Raw genomic sequence first — 14,796 nt, forward strand, 5'->3', positions numbered from 1 at the left:
TAGCAATGGCAAGAGGAGGTCGCGTGAGTAGCAGCATCTTCCGACCACAAACTACTTTCAAACTGACTCGAGGCAGGGCGGCGGTCGCAAACCGTTTCGCGGTAAAGGCAGAGGTCGAGGCGGCGGCGGAGGAGGAGGCCGAGATACTCGATCGGAGCCATGGTCGACCATTGAGCGCAAAAACGAGCTTTTCGAGAGCTACTACCGCATGGGTGGCTTCTTGGAGGAAGCAGAATTCGAGGAGATGTGGACGACTCTCCAGGCCGACTTGCCCAACAGCTTCCGCTTTACCGGCACCAAGTCCGACGCCCTCGCAGTGCGCGAAATCTTCAAGACGCGATACATTCCAGCCATTGCGGAGAAGAAGTTTGAAGGCAAGCCAGTGCCGCCTCCCGAAGCAGTACAGGCCTTCCCGGACGAACTCGTTTGGCACATGAAGACTCACAAGAAAGTCATTCGACGACATGCGCCCTTCGCCGACTTCCAGAAATTCCTTGTCGCCGAAGCTGCTTCAGGCAATATCAGCAGACAAGAGGTTGTCAGCATGATCCCACCACATTTCCTCGACGTCAAGCCGGGCATGGTCGTTCTCGACATGTGCGCTGCGCCTGGAAGCAAGTCGGCACAGCTGGCTGAGATGATCCACGGCGACGAGGAAGAGCGTGTTACGCGAGTGGCCAACGGAGAGTCTGTTGATCTGAGCGCAGAAGGCGACTACAGTGACGACGGCCGATCGACAGGTCTGCTCATCGCAAACGACACCGACTACAAGCGCGCCGGCATGTTGGTCCACCAGGTGAAGCGACTCAATTTCCCCAACCTGATTGTCACACAACACGACGCGTCGATATTCCCCTCGATCGAGCTCCCGAGCACCGACGGCCGCAAGAAGCAATATCTAAAGTATGATCGAATCTTGGCTGATGTGCCATGCTCCGGTGATGGTACAGCCCGCAAGAACCCAAATGTTTGGCAGAAGTGGACACCCAAGGATGGGCTTGGTCTTCACAATCTGCAACTACGCATTCTGTTCCGAGGTTTGCAGATGCTGAAGAAGGGCGGTCGCTTGGTCTATTCTACTTGCAGTATGAACCCTGTTGAGAATGAGGCGGTGGTTGCTGCAGCTATCGAGGCTTGCGGAGGCACCTCCAAGGTTCAGCTTGTAGATTGCTCCGATCACCTTCCCAACCTCAAACGCAAGCCAGGCCTTAATGTCTGGAAGGTTCTCGACACATCTTCGGTCTCTGCTGCAGGCGAGAAGACTGCTCACATGTTCACCAACTGGGAAGCCTATCAAAAGGCAAAGGCGAAGTACGAGGTCGAGGAGCCAGCGCGCCAGTTCTCCACCAAGATTACCTCGGGGTGCTTCCCACCAATCCCCAAGTCTCCTGAAGAGCGCATCCCGCTCGAGCGATGTATTCGGGTTTATCCTCACCAGCAGGATACTGGAGGCTTCTTCATTGCTATCATTGAGAAGTTGGATGATATCAAGATTGCACAGATCCAAAACCCGGAGAACGCAGCCAAAGCGCAAAGGTCCCAGGCGAAGGCCACGACCACGACCGACTCATCCATCCCAACGCCCGACGAGAACGTGATCGAGGCAGATGCCACCAAGGAGGATGCTGACAACGATGTTCCTGACGTTGCGGGCGCACTGAAGCGTAAGTTGGAAGAGGTTGAAGAGCCTGCATCCTTGAAAAAAGCCAAGGCAGACGCAGACGCAGCCCCTGAGTCCACGGAAGTACAAACAGAGGAGCCCATTCTGGCCGCCAACGGATCCGCAACAAACGGGTCAAACACACAAGCAGCTACACCTAAAGACGCTCGTCTCAAGCCTGAGAACCAAAGTCAGAACAAGGAGTACTTTGAGTACTTGGCAGCCGACGACGAAACGGTTGCCTCCATTATGGACTTCTTCGGTATCTCCTCTCGCTTTCCCCGCGATCGCTTCATGGTGAAGAACAAGGAAGGCCTCTCCCTCAACAAAATCTACTATACCTCTGCGTTCGCAAAAACCATCATCACCCAGAACAAAGATCGTGGTATGAAATTCATCCACTGCGGTGTCGTCATGTTCGTCGCGCACAAGATCAAAGACAAGGACTACACCCACGCTCCGTGGCGGTTACAGAATGAGGGTATCAGAATATTGGAGCCATGGGCGAGTAAGCGCATTGTGAAGTGCGACAAGAAGGAGACGCTACATCAGCTAGTCATGGAGATGTTCCCCAAGCTTCCCAAAGAAGGCCCAACCGGCCTCGGCGAAGTTGGCGACCAATTGCAGAAAATGGATATTGGATGCTGTTTCGTGCGCGTGGAGAAGGATGACGAGCAGGGCATTCCGTTCCGCATGGTGCTGCCCTTGTGGAGACATCCAGGGTCCGCCAACCTCATGGTTGACAAGGACGACCGAAAGGCTATGCTACTTCGATTGTTCAACGAGAAGGATACGCAGATCATTAACCATGTTGCTGATAAGGCGAAGGCAGAGGCCGATCAGAAGGCCAAGGACGAGGAAGATGCGGCAGATGCGGCAGATGTGAAGGCAGACGGAGATGTGAGTGACGGCGAGCAGGCAGATGAGGCTATGATTGCGAAAGAGGAAGAGGGCGATGTGGACATCGATATGGACGGTGATGCCTAAAGTGGCGCACAAAAGTACTCAAGGGCTTTGAGAAGATTTGGGAGACATTTGATCTGGGATTTACTGGGGCTTGCATTTGGTTCGGCGTTAGCTATCTTCATCTGGAGTGTGGCTCGTATCATCTGAAATACCATATATTATTTGTTACACAATGCTTAGCCGGGTATCATCAAATGTGCTCAAGCTAGTATGCCCAAAGCCATGTTCCATCCACCCTTCTCATCTTTCAACTCCTGGCATCCACTCAAGTAGAGGTCATCGCCTGAAGAGCCCAACCTAAGAGTTCTCCTTGCCGCCATCCTTGTCTACAACACTTTTGCCGCTCTTCACGCTCCTCATGCTCTTCACGCTCTTTAGACTCTTCTTGCTCGCACTCCGTTTGAGCTTCGCCTTGAGTTTCTTCCACTTCTGCTGCAACGAATCCGTTCCCTCTTCTCCTTGTTCTTTCGTACTTCTGGCGTCGCTCTCTAGACTACCACGAGGATATGTGACCTCGCTTCCCAGGTCGACGCTTTCCAGGTTCCTGTTATGTCCATGTGCAGGCTTCTCTAAGCTCGAAGCTCCCTTAGCCTTACCCAACAACATGAATTCAAGCGTCTGCCATGCCGCCATATTCGCAATTGGGCTATCGCCTGAGTTTCCTTGCATTTCGGCGTTCTTCCAAGGACAGTGTTCGCGGTGTGATTCGAGTAGATTGAGGCGCAAACTTTCAATCGGTACGTCTAGCTTCTTGCTCATCTCCTTCAGCCGAGCGTCTGAAGATAGCCAAAGACCAAGACGCTGGAAACAGTGATTGCATACCGCGAGGCTGATGCGAGATTCCGACACGCCTGACCAGCCAAAGAGCGCAAAGGTGAAAGCTACAATTTCTGTGGGCGATGATGGTGGAGAAGCGGTGATTTCAGAACCGGGTGGTTTGAAGTAGTTAGAAGGTATGCGTTTCAGTATGTCTTGTATTGGAGGGTCGGGGTATGTAATGTTTTCGAGGAGGGGAAGGTCAGCGGCTATGGCTGTGAAGGAATTGTAGCGGGTGAGAAGCTCAGCTGAGCTCTTGTTGCGACTCGCGATGGGAATGTGATATATGTCGTCTGTACGGATAGTTAGCTTTCGTTTCCACACTTGGATATCACTATAACGTACCTTGGCAGCCTCGTTTGACCCACAGACACTCGTCAGAATGCGCCGCGACGATGAGTTCTCTGTACCTCTCAACTAGCGCAACTTCCACTTCCTCCGATAGATCCTCACTCGTCTCGATATCCTTTCCATTCGCATCTTTCCTTTTCGGCCTCAACTTGACCGCAACACGCTTCTCGCACCCTCCCTTGCAAGCGACGGTATTCCAGGTATCGCAACTCCAACCTCTCTTGGCCCACTCGACTTCACTAATTGCGTCTGGTTTCGACGTCCACTTTTTTACGTCTGCAAATGTCTTCAGTCGTGCCAGGAACTGCTCCTGACTGTATGGCTGGAAGTTCGGTGACTTGCGCGGTGTGGACTCCGCAGGCGTTTGCTTGCTCCCCACGACTTTGATAGTGGCCTGGCGGCGTGGTGTGAGAAGCTGTTCCTTCAAGATTCTGATGCGCTCTTGACCGGCAGATATGTTCCTTTCCCTTTCCATGCTGATGTTGGAGCTTCGCGGTCGCTTGTTCGGGGGTTCGGGGCTGCCTGACTGTGACAGTGATGTGGTCGATACATTGGCCTCTTGGAGCGTGCTGGCCAGTGAGGTCGTCGATGTGCTGGCGGTTAAATTGTCGAGGAGCTTGTGGAACTTGCGCTTCGTCGTCGCGAGTGCTGGTTGTGGATCTGGAGACGCCATATTGATGGGATAAGTAGCACTATCGCTGCCCGGGATTGTGACGTCTTGTGTTTAGGGTTGTACGGAATGTATGCGCGGTTGTGTGGTCTGGGAGCGATCCTTTGTGAAGATCTTTGTTTACTCCTTCCCAATGTGGATACCAAGGCGGGAATGGGTAGCGGTCGAGAAGACAAACAAGTAGTATTAACAAGTAGTATTAAACAGTAAAAGTCAGAGGTGAAGTCAGAAAAGAAAGCTATAGGCCCGGATGCCTTTCGACGCGTGGATGAGCCTGTAGCTGCTGTGCCCGTTACCCCAGCATCCACGACAAACGAAAAAGGAAACCTCCGACCGCCGCGCCGCGCCGAGCACCACCGCGTCTTACGTCAATTCCATCCATCTGCCCCCGACCCCACCAGCGAACGGCCGGTTGCATAGCTTTAGCTCATGCCAGCCCACATCGCGCCATCTAGATTCTTCCTTCTAGCCTTCGTCATCCTGGCTTTCTCAATACTCAATCCATCTTTGCTTTCTCGAAGTGCTGCGCGACTCAGTCAATTGAAACAGCACATTTACCCCTCCCCCGCCCTCCTCTCCAAATCTTTACATACAAAACCAAGTCGCACGCCACACACAATGGCCTACCAGAAGGAACTGGACATTGCTCTCCTAGCCGTTCAACGAGCCTCCCTCCTCACCAAATCCGTATACTCGAGCCACTCCAAAGGCACCCTCTCCAAGAGCGACTCGTCTCCTGTCACCATCGGCGACTTTGGCGCACAGGCCCTCATCATCGCGTCGATAAAGCACGCGTTTCCAGAAGATGAGATAGTTGGCGAGGAAGATGCCGATGATCTTCGCAAGAACGATTCGCTCCGCGACCTCGTATGGGATCTTGTCAAGGCCGCGAAACTCGACGATGGCTCCGCCGAGGATAAGATTGGTGGTCCAATCAAGAGCGCCGACGACATGTTGACCGCCATTGATAGTGGAAGGAGTGAGGGTGGTAGCAAAGGAAGGATCTGGGCGCTTGATCCCATTGATGGTACAAAGGGATTCCTACGAGGTGGACAGTATGCAGTCTGTCTAGGGCTTTTAGTTGATGGCGTACCGACTGTGGGTGTCATCGGATGCCCCAACCTTCCAGTGGACGACCAGGCACCGCTCGACTCATCAACTGGACAAGACGCGGATGACAAGGAGGGCAAGGGCGTGCTATTTGGTGCTGTGAAGGGCCAGGGAGCCACAAGTCGACCACTCAGCAAAGGAGGCCTACAAGAAGCAAAGAAAATCACCATGAGGCCTCTCCCAGATGTCTCCCAAGCCACCTTCTGTGAATCAGTAGAAGCAGGTCACTCCTCGCAAGGCGACAACGCCGCTATTGCCTCGAAGCTCGGCATCACTAAGCCCTCTGTACGAATGGATTCGCAGGCCAAATACGGGTCTATCGCACGTGGAGCAGGAGACCTGTATCTCAGGCTACCGGTTAGCAAGACATATCAGGAGAAGATCTGGGACCACGCCGCTGGTGTCGTGATTGTACAAGAAGCGGGCGGAGAAGTCAGTGATGCGTGGGGTAAGCCGCTGAACTTTGGCATTGGAAGAACACTGAGGGAGAACAAGGGTGTTGTCGCTGCACCAAAGGATGCGTTCCAGAGGGTGATTGAAGTGGTCAAAGAGGTACTTAGCGCTAAAGAGTAAGGGTCGTAAAGAACCCCTCAAATATATTATAACAAAAATAAATCATAGGCCACCAGCTATGTTTTCCCCCGTCTAATTACTCCCTCTACCTGAAACCACATTCACTCTATATCTGTTGCCGTTATGTGCCCAGTCGCAGTAGTTTCACAGCGACGAAAGGTGGAACTATAGAGCTGTATACGCAAGGCATCGACTTATGTCTTCTCGTACCTAGCTCACCCCAACCTATCCAGACAAAGATTTATAGCGACATCCGCAGTCGCCCCGTCGAAGAAGTCATTCAAGAGCACAACTACGCTCTCCTCCCGTGTCAATTGCTTCCCAGTATCCCCTCTCAACAGCGGTAAAATCTTGCTATCACACACTGGTTTCGTCGCCAAAATCGGACTTGTACTGACATCCGAATCCAGCACACTCGCAATAATCACATCCCTGATATTCGTCGCTGTAGCCTGACACTGTAACAGCGTGATAGGATGACCCTGCGGTGGATTTTGCGACATGTCATTGAACTTGGACACCATGGAGTCGCCGGTCAAAGTAGCGTTTGCAGCGTCATCGTAGTTTGAGACTTGGTTTACATTTTGCAGGACAAGAAGGCGTTTGTTTTCGTTTCGCAAGTCCCGTATGCTTTTGCCCATCATGTCGTCTTCATTTCCGATTTGGATATCTTTGTCGCGTAGGATGTCGTTTAGTACGTCTCGGAGCTCATCATCATTGGGTCGTGGGCAGTCGCCTGGCACGCCGTCCCAACGGTTTTGCACGACGATGATCTCGTCGCTATAGTCTTGGAGGAATTGGACGATGCCGGTGAGTAGTTGCTTGTATGGCATTCCCGGGATTGCGCCATGCTGGAAGTACCATGTATCCTCCAACGGACTGACACGCTGCATTTGGCGATGGCACTTTGCGGGTCTGAACTCAAAGTATCGCGCTCCGATCTTGAGGATGGTGTCGAGGCTGTCTTTCTGCGTAACGGCCAAAGCTCGAATGATGTCTGGTGCAATGTGATTAATTGCTCCATCTCCGACTTTATTGATGATTTCGAGTGCATGAGGGAGGCTTCGACCTAAGACTTCTTTTATAATCCCCGTTCCAGCGTTCTTAAGTAGGCCTAGACTCGTCTGCAGGCCGTTCATGCCAATATCATGAGCAGAAGGCAAAACCATCCTATTGAACGGCCGATTTGATCTGTCATCTTCCGGTGGAATAACCTCTTTCATCCAATTTTCATAATTCCTCGTAACAGTGACATAGCACTGATGCTGTTTCGGCAGCCCCGCTAGCCCAGGCCCAGCATCATAGAATCCATACACCACAATGAGGTCTTCGACGAAGATGCTAGGCGTTTGATCCATGGTCAACATGGTCCCATTGTCGACCTTCCCGGTTATTGAATTCACATCGACCCATTGCTTCGTGAGCTCACGGCCCTCGCGGCGAACGACAAATTCAAATTTGCCAGTTGCCTTGAAGGCACCCAGGTTTGATGATTCCACTTCGAGGTGGTCGATTGTATACTCGCGCTGATTGCTTCTCGTAACGCTCTGCTTCGGAACAGAGAATTCAATTTCGACGCCGTCAACAGCGATATAGGCAAAACATTTGATGCCTTTGGATGGCATCTTATTCCTTGATTCCTGCTCTTGCTATGGCGAGAAATAATCTGCGGCTTCTGGTTCCTGGTTTCTGGGCTTGTGTCGCTTCCAACTAGTTCAGTGCAAGGCTTCAATGGGCAAAGCACTTGAATAATGTTGAGCTGAAGCTGACGACGACAGCGGGGGCTCGTCTTTATACGAAACTGCACCATCTCAGCTCCGCATTCTCGGCCCTGACAGGCTTTAAAGCGGTAGTTCATGTGGTGTCTAGGATCACTCTGCAAGGCACACCAATGAGATCATGCACCCACTACACGCTAGTCGGATCCCTCGGAGAATGTGGGGTAGTTGCGAACGCCCTTGACATGCTGCGGATATTATCGATGACAAGTCAGCAGTATAGGTACATCAACTTCAATCAAATACAACATTTACACTGTACCAGAGACTAAATCATAAGATTCCGAGAAGGAAGCTCCATCAGCTACCCGCAGAACCCTTTCCACTCAACCCCAGGATAATCTCAGCAGCCCTTTCAGCAGCAACAATGAAAGTAGCCTGTGGATTCGCCGTCGGAACCCCGTTGATAATTCCTGCATCCACGACATGCAAGTTCTTCATACCACACACTGCCGTGGTACTATCCACCACCGCCTCCTTATCACTGCACGACTCCCCCATACGCGTACTTCCAGCCCAATGATTTCTTGTCAAGGCCTGCGATGCGATGAAACCGCGTAGGTAATCTTGCAGCGGCGTGTCCTTTGACGGAAGCAGGATTGAAGAATCCGGTATTGTCTTCAAGATATCCAGCAAAGACGTGGCGCTAGCCAACACCGCCTTGAAATCGTGATCCCCCTCATCGTTAAAATATGGCATTGTTGTGACATTGACAAAGAGTCTTGACGGGGAAGGAACGAGGGAAAGCCGACCGCGGGAGGTCTTTCCGGAACACAGGTTGGACGTGAAGAGAAGCAAGCCTCCTATTATTTCCCCTTTACGTTAGCATACTGGAAACCCGGAGCTAAGTTCTTGAAATTGAAGAGGTGGGAATGAAGGGAGAAATGGCATTCTGGAGTGATTTACCTTCGACTAAGCCCATCCCTTTATTTGAATTGACATCCCACTGCACAACTCTCGTTCTTCCATCCTCCCCTCTGATCTTCTCCCAGCTAATTGGGCTTAAGCTCGGTTGTATCTCTGCTAGCGGTCCCGTTCTATTGTCCAAATATGCTCTGATCTCCGGTATATTGCCCGTGCTATTCCACAGGCTCTCCCAATCGTAGATTTCCAGATGCGGAACATCAACAGCAAGAACGATGGCCGGCGAGTCGTCGAGATTATGGCCGACGGGAAGGTTAATCCACTGCTCCTTTGGCGGGAGTTTTGCGGATTCAGTGGAGTGATTGGAGAGGAGGTGGAGTTGATCAGCAGAGCCGATACCCGAGCGCAAGAGGATCTTGAAGGTGTTGAATACGCCGGCGGAGAGAATGACTCTTCCAGTCCTTGGAGTGACCTTGATGGTGCCATTGAGTCCGCCGGGGCTAGTAGCTTCGACTTCAACGCCAGTAGCCTTATTGCCATCGCGAAGGACACGTGCTACGGTGGTGTTGAGCTGGAGGTGGAAGTTCTTCCTTTCACTCGCAGAGACCAGGTACGTTGCCATAGGCCCTCCCTTCTCCCCATTGATGAAGAAATACTCTGCGAATGAAGTCACGCGGTTTCTATCATCTAGTTCATCATTTGCATGAATAAATCGATGTGGATTCGGCATCGAGGAATTCGTCAAGGCGTCAATGGCGATTTGCGTGCCGTTTGTGAGATAGGATTTTCCATCGAGACTGGGATGTTCCGTCCACGGTAGTCTGTCCTTCGCTTTCTGAAAGGCACTTGTCATATCAGCCCAGCGGAATCCAGGTGGTTGGTTGATGTCGAAGTCATCTGGCGTCGGCTACACCATCGTTAGTTAGCATTTGTCACCCCAACTTACCTCTTCTAACAACACAAGCAAACCAAACCCTACTCACAAGATAAAACTGCCCAGCATTGATCGCCGTGCCTCCACCAAGCACACAACTTGCCGTCATCTGTACATCATCACACAAAATCCCTTTATTATCGACCACCGTAGTCCAAATCAACTGCGCCAGCGCCGGAACATCAAAGCGAGTTAGGTTAGTACCCTGGAGCCATGAGGGTTTCCAAGTTCCGCCCCAGCGACCAGAAGATGCCCAGCCGCGTTCGAGGAGAAGGACAGATGCACCGGCCTCGGATAGGCGGTCAGCTAAGGGAATACCGGCGGCCCCGCTGCCGACTATGATATAGTCCCACGTTTGGTTTAGAGGGGAGCTGAGCGCGGGTGAGACAGCTACTAGATGTGTAAGTGTTTTGAATGTTAATACCTCGGTGCAGGGTGCCAACCTAGCGCAAGAAATACTGCAAGTTGGAGTCTCATGACTGACGTATAACTGTGTTAACAAGAAACGTTTGTGACCTACTAAATGTAGCAAGAGGGATCGAAAGTTACTGCACGTCTCATATACCCATACCATGCACCAGAGATCTTCCCCTCATTATAGTGCAAGTTGCAAGTCATTTAGCCAGTACGATCGGAGCCTAAGCAAATCCTTCCATGCAGGATTCTAGGATTCTTCTACGACTACTTTGGGGTCATTAGTGGGCTAATACAAAGACTAAGAGGCTTACAACCGTTACTATTTACCCGGAGTCGTGAATACGAACGCGAATACGAAGCGAGGACTGAATCCTTCGGTCGGCGGGCCGTGAACGTGCTGCTAGGTTCTGATGTTTCTTGGTAGCATGCTCGTTTAGAACTTGGATTCTACAGGTGGAACCTAGCATTTTGTAAAGCTCCGCTGAGCCTCCTCTGCCCAATCTCAAAGTTGACAATAAGCAACAGAGACTACAACATCACAATAGGTCCACAAGTCAGTATTGATGAACACATCGAACTGAATCTCTGATATTGACCAACTCTTGCATTCCATCCACCCTTCCCATCCTGTCTTGGTTCCCAACCCTCCATCTGAACCTTGCCTAGCTACAACAGCCCTGACAAACCCACTGAGAACGCCCAACCCCGTCGGCGAGACCAACTCGAACCCGAGAAGGGTGAGTCGAAGGCTCAAGCCGAGGGGAAAGAAGAGCCTAATGGGCTGTGTGAAGCGTCGAATGCCGGGAGCTCCAAAAGAAGGAAGTTGAAAACGAATACGGGGTAGGAAGGATGATGAAAAGAACGGATAGGAGCATCCTGAGAGAGAAAAAAAAAAATGAGGAAGAAAAGCAGCAACCCTTCAGCGGGAGCGCAGTACCCAATGCCCGCATAGCAATGCACCCATATCCAAAACGCCATGACCGCCAACCAGTACCGTAAAGCACCCAACAATTTTCGTTATCCAAACGATGAATCCCAGTCCAACGCCACTTCTTGATACACGTCCTTCAGCGTTCTAGTGGACATTTGTCCTCCACCCTTCAAGAGCACTTCCCGTATCCTCGAATCCCTCCCAAGGCAACTCCTGCGTCTCTCCATCCTCCAGGTCCTGGCCTACACCCCTGCCAACCTCAATGCTGTCGTCATCTTCATCCACAAAACTCCTGATTGTGACTTTTTTAGCCTTCTTTTCAGGCTCACCCTGAGTCTTCTCTTCCTCTGCACGAACTTGCTGCGTCAGGTTCTCAACGTCCAGCTCGGTGAGATCATCGGTTTGCTGGCCCTCAAGGACATCGTAGAGATTGTAGATTTGCGTATCCTTGATTTCGAGACGGCGAAGGATCTCCTGAATGGAGACGTTGATGTCGCGGCGCTTGCGGTTTCCTAGGCTGACGTCGTGGGATTCTAACATAGCGCGCATGACAGCTAGTTCCATGTGCAGATGGGCGCGCTCATCTTGAAGCTCTTTGACTACTAAAGCTAGGGCTTCCTTAGGTGAGCGGGCGGGGCGGAGAGTAGCGTCGACATCGTCCGGCGTACGCGAAGATACAGGTACGAGCTTAGGAACACGTAAGGCATCGGTAGTAGTTGCAAGGCCGTCACGGCGACAGACAGTGCAGTTGGCGTTGTCGTGATCTTTGCTGGTCGTCTTTTGGGAGATGTTGATCGTAGTCGTGGTTTGCTTAAGAGTATCGAGCTTGATGTCTGGAACAATAAATGCAGATGTCATTTCAGTGGGTGCACTACGGCGCCGGCGACTCGTATTGCTCAGCATCGAGGTGTCAATAGCAGATTGCTTGGTCTGCGTTGCTTCCGCATCTGCATCCAAGTTCGACATGTTGCCAGTGACATCTTCTTCGAACTGAGTCATGTTGGTACGCTGGGTAATCTCCTTAAGTGACGACTTGCGTGGGAGAGATGGTCGGCGTTCGCTCTTAGCGGATGCGACAGATCGGAGAGTATCCTCGCGGGTTTGTCGTTGAGAGCGAATAGTGTCCTCGCGAGCTTGCTCCCCGGGGGCAAACGAAGCTCGGTGGCGCGCCGCAGCTCGCTCTTCTTCTAAGGCGCGTCGGAGCTGAGCAATCTGGTTGCTATCGATGAAGCTCAGTTCAGTCAAATCAAGATCAACAGGAGGCTGGATTGTCGACTTCGCTGAAAGATTACTTCGAGAGGTATACGGAGTACCGCGAGGTGCAAGAGAAAGGTCAGTGGTCGATTCTACGTCGCTCTCAACGCGGGCGTTCTTATCAACCGGTATGGGTGCTGAAACGCTTCGATTAGAAAATCTCGAGACCCCAGCATATGACTTGCGAGGGCTCTCCTCAATTCGGCTCGACTGTTGTGAGGTGCCCACTGATCTGCTGTTGCGGACCTCTTGCTGGACGCGGTTCTTGATGCGAGTGCGGGTATCATCGCGACGGTAGCTTGGTTTCTGATCCGCGAATGCGTTCTCCTTGCCTTTGCCTTTCCATGTAGGAGCAAAGACATCAAATTGCTGTTCATTCGCTTCCCGAGTACTGAGGACTTCGCGTGTCATATTCAAGGTCCTCTTCGCTACATCCTCGCGTTGTTGGACTTTTCGCTTCAACTCCACCTCCTTCTTAGCCCACTGCTCGTTCTCATCTTCGTGCTGTGCGGAGAGTTGGGCAAGCTCATGTCGAAGATGCTCGTTGTCTAATCGCATGGCCTCATTAGTCTGCTCTTGGGTCAAATCCTGGAAGTGACGGATGGTCTCATCGCGACGGTCGACTTGGGCCTTCAGAGCTGCCTCCTGGCGAGTCCATCGTTTGACCTCTTCTTCACGCTTGGTTTTAAGGCTCGCTAGCTGCGACTTGAGAGACTCATGATTGGACTTTAGTTGGGCATATTCGGCTTGCTCTTGACGCGCCTTGCGCAACTCAATGTCTTTGCGGGATAGCCGTTGAGTGTGCTCATCATGCTCAGCGCGAACGCGAGCTAACTCAGCATGCAAGGTTGCGTTCTCTTTTTCTGTTGCGTTCGCGGCCTGGTCGAACTGTCGTTTTAGCTGAACAGTCTCTTCCCGATGATGCGAATGCTCCTGCTCAAGCTGATCGCGAAGCTCCTCGTTTTCGGCTCGAAGGGTATCGATCTCCAATCGCAGCGCATTGTTCTCAGTGCTCAAGGCTCCCTTTTCATTCTTCAGCTCTTCACAGGTCTGGAAGGCCACACCAAGCTGGCCAGCCATGTTGTCTCGTTCAGTGTTCAAGCGCTTCTTCTCGATCTCAAGAACGGCGACTTTGCGGTCGGCTCGGTCGAGTTTCGTTCGGAGTGTTTGTACAGTCGCGTCAAGCCCTGAGTCCTGTTAGCATTTTCGCCGAAATGGTCTCTATTAGCTATACTTACGCGTCTTTTCCACCTTCCAGCTACCTTTGCCGCTATCCGAGTCTTGCGCGCTGTCACTTCTTCGAAGCTTCTCTTGAGCTTGTGTCGTAGCCTTCAACTCAATGAGCTCCATCTCTTGCTCCTCGAGCTTTTGGTCTTGCTCTGCGCGCTCATGCTCCATTTGTGCAAGCTTGTCCTGCAGCTGGTGAAGCGCGGCGAAAATCGCCTTCTCTTCTTCAGGTATTGGAACACCTTCTACGGGAATGTGCTGTGGCCGTCGACCACCGTTGGGTGGGGCGGAAAACCGTGACCGTGCAGGAGCAGTCTTCGAGAACACTGGGGTACCATCATCGAAGACCCCAGAGACCAGCTCGGTAAGATTTGGAAGATCGGGAAGTATGAATGATTGCGCGGTCGCGTTTTGAGCAGTAACTGGTCGTGATTTGGAAGTGTAGTTTGCGTGTGGAGACGCGTCGACCTTGCCATCCATCTGAAGGGAAGTTTGACGGCTTCGGTTGCCCCAGCGTGTGTTCTTAGTCGAGTCCATGGTCAATGTTGGCGGCCGTTGGTCCATGAACGAAGACTCGTCTTCCGAAACTTTGGCATGCAATTGTGCAAGGGAAGTACGCTTGCGGTCTTGATTTGCAGGCACGGCCGCTGAGTTGCGCGCACTCGCAGGGCGCGGTGAGGCGCTCTCCAAGTCGTTCCGTGAAGCGCGTCGAATTTGGGCGTCGCGTCGGAGACTGCCCGTCTCTGCCGCATAAGATTTGCGCGAGCGGTTGGTCGGCGGTGTGATGTCGTAGAGGCTATTGAACTGGGAGCTCATCTTGTTCGGTGTACCGCGGTTGCTGCGGTTCATGCCACGCGCCTGTTCTACAGGCATTTCCTCGTCGTCCGACAGGCTGTGGTCAAAATCGCCAAACTCTTTGTTTACCAGCGAGGTGTTGGGGTTTGGCTGCTCGGAGCGGAGCATATGCCAAGTGTTCATCTTCTTCGCGGTCGAGCGAATGCGCGGGTATTGGGGGAGCGTGTTTGTGTCGTCCTCTAATCTGTGTTGAGTTGACATGAGAATGTCCGGGTCGTTGAAGAAGCTAGATGTCTCTGTGCCGAAGCCCGAGTGCTTCGTGGGATTCGAGTCGCTGGGCGGCGGTGACGGCGAGGCGATGTTTCGTGGGCTGTGGCTCAAACTGCGTGAAAGTTCGCGTATAGCGCGCGCTTTCCCGTCGCTTGTAGGAGGAGAGGACTGCATTGGAGG

General features: G+C 52.2%; 6 protein-coding genes across 6 annotated transcripts; 2 read left to right on the plus strand and 4 right to left on the minus strand.

Moving 5' to 3' along the window:
- Window positions 1–5: 5 nt before the first annotated feature.
- On the plus strand, window positions 6–2,647 carry K460DRAFT_405444 (S-adenosyl-L-methionine-dependent methyltransferase; the record flags this gene model as incomplete). Its single annotated transcript, XM_040936850.1, has 2 exons — window positions 6–23; window positions 77–2,647. 2 exons carry the CDS (start codon window positions 6–8, stop codon window positions 2,645–2,647), a joined length of 2,589 nt encoding a protein of 862 aa, XP_040787739.1.
- A 130-nt stretch (window positions 2,648–2,777) lies between these two features.
- On the minus strand, window positions 2,778–4,748 carry K460DRAFT_337097 (zf-C3HC-domain-containing protein). Its single transcript, XM_040931000.1, has 2 exons — window positions 3,788–4,748; window positions 2,778–3,735 (listed from the first exon to the last, which is right to left on the minus strand). Exons 1-2 carry the CDS (start codon window positions 4,464–4,466, stop codon window positions 2,924–2,926), a joined length of 1,491 nt encoding a protein of 496 aa, XP_040787740.1. The 5' UTR covers window positions 4,467–4,748; the 3' UTR covers window positions 2,778–2,923.
- Window positions 4,749–4,850: 102 nt separating this feature from the next.
- K460DRAFT_366066 (3(2),5-bisphosphate nucleotidase HAL2) lies at window positions 4,851–6,228 on the plus strand. The gene has a single exon (XM_040933294.1). The coding sequence runs from the start codon at window positions 4,893–4,895 to the stop codon at window positions 6,144–6,146; it is 1,254 nt and encodes a 417-aa protein (XP_040787741.1). The 5' UTR covers window positions 4,851–4,892; the 3' UTR covers window positions 6,147–6,228.
- Window positions 6,229–6,352: 124 nt separating this feature from the next.
- K460DRAFT_394896 (PLC-like phosphodiesterase) lies at window positions 6,353–7,771 on the minus strand (the record flags this gene model as incomplete). The annotated part of the gene is made up of 1 exon (XM_040936021.1): window positions 6,353–7,771. One exon carries the CDS (start codon window positions 7,769–7,771, stop codon window positions 6,362–6,364), a length of 1,410 nt encoding a protein of 469 aa, XP_040787742.1. The 3' UTR covers window positions 6,353–6,361.
- Window positions 7,772–8,251: 480 nt separating this feature from the next.
- K460DRAFT_257368 (GMC oxidoreductase) lies at window positions 8,252–10,089 on the minus strand (the record flags this gene model as incomplete). Its single annotated transcript, XM_040927426.1, has 3 exons — window positions 8,252–8,727; window positions 8,831–9,695; window positions 9,772–10,089. Coding segments are annotated over 3 exons (1,659 nt in total), but the record flags the coding sequence as incomplete, so codon positions are not given.
- A 1,125-nt stretch (window positions 10,090–11,214) lies between these two features.
- Window positions 11,215–14,790, minus strand: K460DRAFT_376657 (uncharacterized protein; the record flags this gene model as incomplete). The annotated part of the gene is made up of 2 exons (XM_040934901.1): window positions 11,215–13,511; window positions 13,563–14,790. 2 exons carry the CDS (start codon window positions 14,788–14,790, stop codon window positions 11,215–11,217), a joined length of 3,525 nt encoding a protein of 1,174 aa, XP_040787744.1.
- Between the last annotated feature and the right edge of the window lie 6 nt (window positions 14,791–14,796).

The sequence above is a fragment of the Cucurbitaria berberidis genome (genome assembly GCF_010015615.1).
Source record: "Cucurbitaria berberidis CBS 394.84 unplaced genomic scaffold K460scaffold_3, whole genome shotgun sequence".
Taxonomy (NCBI): Eukaryota; Fungi; Ascomycota; class Dothideomycetes; order Pleosporales; family Cucurbitariaceae; genus Cucurbitaria; species Cucurbitaria berberidis.